At 26.3% G+C, this 7,087-nt stretch overlaps 5 protein-coding genes across 5 annotated transcripts; 2 read left to right on the top strand and 3 right to left on the bottom strand.

Annotated features, from left to right (window-relative positions):
• Positions 1–226: 226 nt before the first annotated feature.
• On the top strand, positions 227–1,546 carry ENU1_208360 (lecithin:cholesterol acyltransferase domain containing protein; the record flags this gene model as incomplete). Its single annotated transcript, XM_008862322.1, has 1 exon — positions 227–1,546. The coding sequence occupies one exon, from the start codon at positions 227–229 to the stop codon at positions 1,544–1,546; it is 1,320 nt and encodes a 439-aa protein (XP_008860544.1).
• Positions 1,547–1,659: 113 nt separating this feature from the next.
• ENU1_208350 (hypothetical protein) lies at positions 1,660–4,677 on the top strand (the record flags this gene model as incomplete). Its single annotated transcript, XM_008862321.1, has 1 exon — positions 1,660–4,677. The coding sequence occupies one exon, from the start codon at positions 1,660–1,662 to the stop codon at positions 4,675–4,677; it is 3,018 nt and encodes a 1,005-aa protein (XP_008860543.1).
• Positions 4,678–4,742: 65 nt separating this feature from the next.
• Positions 4,743–5,120, bottom strand: ENU1_208340 (hypothetical protein; the record flags this gene model as incomplete). Its single annotated transcript, XM_008862320.1, has 1 exon — positions 4,743–5,120. The coding sequence occupies one exon, from the start codon at positions 5,118–5,120 to the stop codon at positions 4,743–4,745; it is 378 nt and encodes a 125-aa protein (XP_008860542.1).
• Positions 5,121–5,339: 219 nt separating this feature from the next.
• On the bottom strand, positions 5,340–5,846 carry ENU1_208330 (hypothetical protein; the record flags this gene model as incomplete). The annotated part of the gene is made up of 1 exon (XM_008862319.1): positions 5,340–5,846. The coding sequence occupies one exon, from the start codon at positions 5,844–5,846 to the stop codon at positions 5,340–5,342; it is 507 nt and encodes a 168-aa protein (XP_008860541.1).
• A 131-nt stretch (positions 5,847–5,977) lies between these two features.
• Positions 5,978–6,443, bottom strand: ENU1_208320 (ribosomal protein S13p/S18e protein; the record flags this gene model as incomplete). Its single annotated transcript, XM_008862318.1, has 1 exon — positions 5,978–6,443. Exon 1 carries the CDS (start codon positions 6,407–6,409, stop codon positions 5,978–5,980), a length of 432 nt encoding a protein of 143 aa, XP_008860540.1. The 5' UTR covers positions 6,410–6,443.
• Positions 6,444–7,087: the final 644 nt, after the last annotated feature.

Genomic DNA, 7,087 nt, shown 5'->3' with positions numbered 1-7,087 from the left:
ATACTTAATTAATTGATTATTATTTAAAAATTAAATTTTATAATTTTTATTAAATAGTATAGTTAATTTCATTTATTAATTTATAAGTCATGTAATTTTTTTAGAACATGAAAAAATTAATAAAACAAAATTAAATAAAAAAAAGAAATTGTCTTGTATCTGTCATTTATCAGGTTTTTGACAATAGAAAAACAATATATAATCTAGATTTTTATAATTTTATTTGATGAAATTTTTATTACTTCTCATTTCACTATTTAGTGTGGCTTTAAGTAAACACGAACGAAAAAAAGTTAAATACTGTGACCAAAGAAGACCAGTATTTTTATTTAATGGAATGCTTGGAAGTACAATAAATGCAAATTTAAATATTCCTGCTACTGAGGAACTTCCAGAATATTGTCCAAGACATGTATCTGATATACCACTTTGGATTTCTTCAGACCTTCTTAACCCACTTACGAGAGGTTGTATTCCTGAATACCTAACTTTAAATTATAACAATAAAACACAAACAATGGAAAATATGAAGGGCGTTAATACTTATTATCCAGCCAATACTTCAGTTAGTGGAGTTGCATTTCTTACACCAAAAGATTCATTGTTTTCACAATTAGTTCGAGTTTATGCCGATATTGTTGATAATTTAGAAATGATGGGATATATTGATACTGAAGACCTTCAAGCTGCTGCATTTGATTGGAGATTTATTTCTCAATCAGACTCTTGGAAAAAGGATTTGGTTAAACGAATTGAGTCTACAGTGAAAAATAGTGAAAATAAAGCAGTATTAATTGGACATTCTATGGGTGGTTTGATTATTCATAACTTCTTAGAAAGTATGCCACAAAAATGGATTGATACATATATATCTAAGGTCATTACAATATCCACACCATGGGCTGGATCAATTAAAGCAGTTAGGGCATTACTTTCCGGTGATAGTCTTGATCTTCCAGAAATTATTTTACCAAGTGACTTTTTCCTTAAAGCTATTAGATCATTTGAGTCTTCATATGGTATGATTCCAAGTTCATTAAATTTCAATAAAAAAGTCTTAAAAATTAATGGTACTAAATATGATGCTACTGCAACCAAAGAGTTAATTAAAAAATTATCAGGTTCTATTCTACCATCATTTGCTGAGAAACTTATTAAAACAACAGAAGTTGATTATAAAAAGAAGACGAAACATTGGGAACATTTATGTGTTTTTGGAAGTGAGAAGAAAACAGAGAGTCAATTAGTTTATTCATCTAATTTCACGTTATTAAAAATTGAAACTAATAAAGAAGGAGATGGAACAGTTCAAAAAGAAAGTCTTAAGTTATGTAAAGAAATGGGAGCTGATATTTTAGAAATTGAAGGAGCTGGACATGTTGATATTTTAGAAAATAGAAAATTAATTAAAAAGATTCAAAAGAGCATATGTAAAACAGAAGACTATAAAGCAACTCCAATGAACTTTGTTGAAAAAACTGTGAGAGTAGTAGGGAAATTTATTGGAGCTTTATTAAAATTTGTGAATGATTTTCTTGATGACTAAACCAATAAATTTTTTTTTGATTTTTGGTTTGAAAATAAAAAAAGGGTTTTCCAATTTTTACAAAGAAAAGAGGAAAAGAGATAAAGAAAGATTCAAATCTTATTATCAATAGAATGGACAGGATTGAGAAGTTAATCATTGATACTCGAACAGTTGAAAAAGATGGCACTAAGTATGAATACATCATTTTAAAGAAAACGCTCCACCCAAAAGATGAACAAACAGAACATCTTATTGAAAAATTTATAATGAATGATGATGATAATACAAAACAAGTAAAAGAGTCAAAGAAAACAACTGAAACTCCTAAACCTAAAACTGTAAAAAAAGAAAGAAGAAATAAAACCCAAAAGAAAAAGACAGAAAGAAATGAGAATGAAGAAGAAAGTTCTACACAAATTCAAAGAGTATTAACAAAATATGTTCCAGGGTCATCGGTTGTTTCATTACAAAAAACATTTAAATATTTTGTACCATCAAAAGAGTTGTTCTTTAAAAATTATCCAGAACAGCCTATGTATCTTGTTAAATGGCAAAACTTTTCAATTGTAGAATCTACATGGATTCTTGAGTCAGAAGCAACTAAAAAAATTGATAGACGTGGACTTATTGAGAAATTTAATAAGAGATGGACTTTACCACAAACAGACTCTTCAGTAAAAACAGAACATATATTAAAAGAAGTATTTCCATTAACCGAAGAGGCAGTACCAGCTAATGACTTAGTACCGGAAAAAATTATATTAGAATTACCTCAAAAAGATGAAAATGGATTACCAATTCTTATGTATAGAGTTAAATGGTTAGGAAAAGAACTATTTCTTAGTGATGAATTAAGTTCATTCTTTGAAAAAGAAAGAAATAAAAGTTTACTCCAAAGATGGAAATTTGAAAGTGAACCATTTCCATTAGAATTAAATGAATACCAACAAAAAACTATAGATGAAATAAAAAAATGTATTGATGATAATAATGATATTATTATTTCTGGTGGATTTGGTAAAAGGACAAGTGTATTAGCATTTATATCAGAACAAATGTGTCAGTCAGAGAATGGGGTATCATGTCTGATTATGTGTACTGAAAAGAGAATGGATTATTATAAAAATCAATTACCATATCTATTTCCTGGTGTTCCATTAACTTTTATTGATCATTTTCCACGTGATGAAAATGTAAAGTCAGTAATTGATATGGAATTATATGATGAAAATAGTAATATTAAACCACAGATTGTTGTATTTTCATGCAAGTCATTCATATTTAAAAAAACTGCTCATTTCAAGTATGGAATAATTGATATTCAAGAACCAAATCATGTAAGTATTAAAAGTACTAGAATTAGTTTATGTGATCATGTTATTGGAATAACTGATGATGAAAAAGTTTATAATAAAATTAAATTCTTAATGAAAATTAAAGGAAAAGGAGACATTAAAATAATTGAAATACCACAATATGAAGAACCAAAAATTAGTAGTATTTTTATTTTAATAAAAATGCAACAAAAACAAACTGCTGCATACCTTCAAACAGAAGAAGAAGTTAAAGGATGCGAAGATGTTTCAATAGAGGATATGAGAAGAGTATTATTATTTCCAAGTATATCTTCTTATTCTATTGGTATTAAAGGGGTTAAAATGACTCATGTTCAAAAGATAGTTAATTTCCTTGTTGAAGTAAAGAAAAAAGTAGCAATATTAAGTCCAATTCCTCAATTACTTGAAGCTTTAAAACCATTAATTAAATGTGAATTAATTGGATGGGATAATGAAATAAGTCAAAGTAAACGTATGTGTGAAGAATTTAATAAAAATGAATCTACTAAAATATTGGTTGATACAAATTGTAATTCTCAAGGAGTTGACCTTTCTGGATCAGATTATGTTGTTTTATTAGACAGTGATTATACAGAAGATAAAATTGAAGAGATTAAACAAAGAATGAGAGTTGGAACAACAAAAAATGTTAAAGTGTTATATTTTGTTATTACTGGTACTATAGATGAAACTATTGCAGTTGCTTCAAGAGCTTCATCAATTATAACTAAAGAACAATATTTTTCAATATTATCTACAACAATGATAACTGTAGACCAATTAATTAATGAAATTATTTCAACAACAGAAAAAACAAAAGTAATTAAATTAGGAACTGAAGAAGAAATTAAAGAATTTAATGAAGCAAAAGAAAAAGAAATGAAAAGCATAGAAGAAAGGAAAAATAAAGAAAATAAAACTAAGAAGGTTGAAAGAAAAAATAGAAGAGTTGATGATGTTGATATAAAAGATACAAATAAAGAAGAAAGAAAAAGAAGAATTGAAACATTTTTAAATGAAGTAAAACTAAAAAAATTAAATGAATTAAAAGAAGAAAATGTTTCATTTGTATTAGATGAAGAAACAAAACAATTAATGAAAAAAATACAAGAAAAATTAAAAGAAAAATTTGATGACAATGAAACAGATAAAATAAGTAAAACAATTATTTGTTATTTACTTAGATTTGGAATGAAAATTGATGAAGAAAATATGATAATATTTAATAAATATACAATAGATGTTGAATTATATTCTGAACAAATAATAAAAGAATTGACAATGAGCGCTGTTAGTGAAAAAATTAAAACAAATGACTTGGTATATAGAAAGATTTTTGAAATGGTTATTAATATGCAAAATAAAATGGAAGAGATTTATGAAGAAGATAAACAAAATCCATGGGATAGTACTTGTGATTTAATATTATTAGAAGAAATTAAAAGAATTGGTTTAGAATGTCCTAAGGTATGGATTAAGAATCCTGTTCTTCAAAATAGTATGATAAAATTTGGTATAAAAACAGAACAAGAACAAATAGCCTTTGTTGAATCAAGATACAAATCATTAATTGGTTTAATTGAAAAGAAGGTTTCAATGGATAATGAATCTAATGAAGAATATCAAGAAAAACGTGATATAAAAGAATGCCAAACTAACAGTACTATGGAACAATCAACTTCTTTTAATAATATGTCTGAACCTTATCAAATACAAAAGAAAATAGAAGAAGAGACTGAAGTTATTCCAATATCAAATAATCAAGAACCTTCAAACGACCAAGAACTAACAACCCAAGAAAAAAATAATTAAACTCCTTTTTAATTCTAATAAAATATTCTTTAATAAAAAATATATCAAACAAAAATTAACAACAATTAATATCCATCATTTGCAGGATTTTTTTGAATCAATGAAGGTGCTTCAAGTCGTCCTTCATAATTTTTAATTGAAGGTACATTGATACTAAATCCTTTTAAAGCAGCTTTTTGAATAGCCCGTTTATGTTTGTATAAATAACCATTAGGCCCATTATATTCACCATTGTAATAGTCACAAATTTTATTTATTGGATCTGTTGAAGGTTTATCACGAATTGGAGTATGATTAATTTGTAAATAATTAAATGGAGAAGATTTTCGTGTTTTAAGATACATAGCTAACCTATTCATTCTTTGTTGTTCAACATTAAATACATGTTTTAAGTATAAAGGATATGGATCACCTTTTAAAGCACCTTCAGACAAAGAGTTCATTAATTTTTTATTTTGTTTAATTTGAGAATCAATTTGGTTATTATAACCATTCAGTAACTGCTTAACTAATCGTCTTCTTTCTGGTAAAATTGAACCAATAGAAAAAGAAATAAAAAGAAATAAAGGAATTAGACTTTTCATCTGATTTAACATAATATGAATTTTTTTAGTTTTAATAAAAAAATTCAATAAAAAATAAGTCAAATTAAGACAATTTATTTAAAACCACATATCTCCTTCCTTATTTTTAAAAAATCCTGGAAGTTGACCAAAATTCTTTTTGTCTTCTGGAGATGATGTGTAATACATTACTGAACTTTTGCTATAACTTCTCATATTTCCTTTATTAACCTTTCGTGTATGCTCATAGTTATATCCATTTCTACCAAAGAAATTACCATGAAGTTCATCACTAACATGTCCAACTTTTTTCATACTTTTTTTAATAGGCTTAGAATATATTGATTGTACTCTTACTGGATGTTTTTGCTTATTATGTTTACCCTTTTCTTTAGTAACTTTCATCATTTTATTAAAATATGAAGCATAAGATTTTTGACCAGGTTCTTGTTGAATAAGAGCAGTAGAAGATGGTTGTTCTTCATCAGCAATTGCATCAACTTGTCTTTTTTGTTCACCTTTCAACTCATCGATAATCTCTTCTTGTTCAGGAGTAATAGCATAAATATTTAAAACAATAAACAGAAGTAAAATAAATGTTTTCATTGTAAATAATAAAATAAAGTTTTTAGATACAGCAAATTAAGACAATTGTTCTGATGACGTGTTTCATACATTTCGATGAGTTTTGTAATATACTAAAAATAAAAACTAATAACATAAAAAATTCACTTTTATTAAGCTCCTTTAGTTCTGGAAACTCCAACAGTTCTTCCTCTTCTTCCAGTGGTCTTAGTATGTTGACCTCTAACTCTCAATCCCCAGTAATGTCTAAGACCTCTATGTGCTCTCATTTTCTTAAGAGCTTCAATATCTTCTCTAAGTCTAGTTTCAACAGCATTAGCAATAAGTTGAGAATCTTTACCATCTTTATTATCTTTTTGTCTGTTCAAGAACCAAACTGGGATTTTATAGTTAAGTGGATTGTTAAGAATATCAACAATCTTTTCAATTTCTGCTGGTGTCATAAGACCAGCTCTCTTATTGACATCAATACCAGCTCTTTTACAAACAAGGTAAGCATATCTTCTTCCACATCCCTTAATTCCAGTGAGAGCATATGGAACTTTTCTACGACCATCAAGATTGGTGTTACAAACACGGAGCATGTGTTGGAATTCTGATTCTGAAGTAACAGTAGCCTATTAAATAAATACCATAAACCAAATACTACAACAAAAAGATAAGAGAAAATACAAAAGAAGAAAGAAACAAACCATTTGAGCTCTCCTTTACAAATTTCAAGTTCAAAGGGTTTATCTTTTTCCTTTTCATTTCTTCAAAAAAACGAAAAAATATAACTTTTTATTATTAAATCTAAACTATAAAAAAGAAGTTAAATAAATTATATTAAATAATAAAATTAAATTAAGATATATTTAAACCCTAGAATATTTAAATGAATATCTACGTTTATTATTATTATGTCACTGTGATGAAGCTTTTTATCCAATCCTCTGAACATCGTTGATATTTACCTATGTGGATATTAATGTTGACTTCTGAGTGACTATTCTTTAAAAACTAATATTTTATTGAATATTAATTTACCCAATGATGGAAAATATTTGGTCTGATTCATCTTTTGATGATTTATTTCACCAAGATCTCTGAGGGTAAATAAATATTCCATATTTTTCTCCTTTCTTTTCTTTTTATTTTGAGTTTTTGTTTCTGATAATTTTTTTTTGAATAATTCCTTTTGGTTTTTTAAAAATAATAATGGTTTTTTTATATTTTTTTTTGTTTTTTATTAATATAAAATTATTAACAAAATAAATTTTATT

This window comes from Entamoeba nuttalli, assembly GCF_000257125.1.
Source record: "Entamoeba nuttalli P19 unplaced genomic scaffold asmbl_9969, whole genome shotgun sequence".
Taxonomy (NCBI): domain Eukaryota; phylum Evosea; order Mastigamoebida; family Endamoebidae; genus Entamoeba; species Entamoeba nuttalli.
Note: the sequence above shows the minus strand (reverse complement) of the source record. Positions and strands in the feature narration are given on the sequence as shown.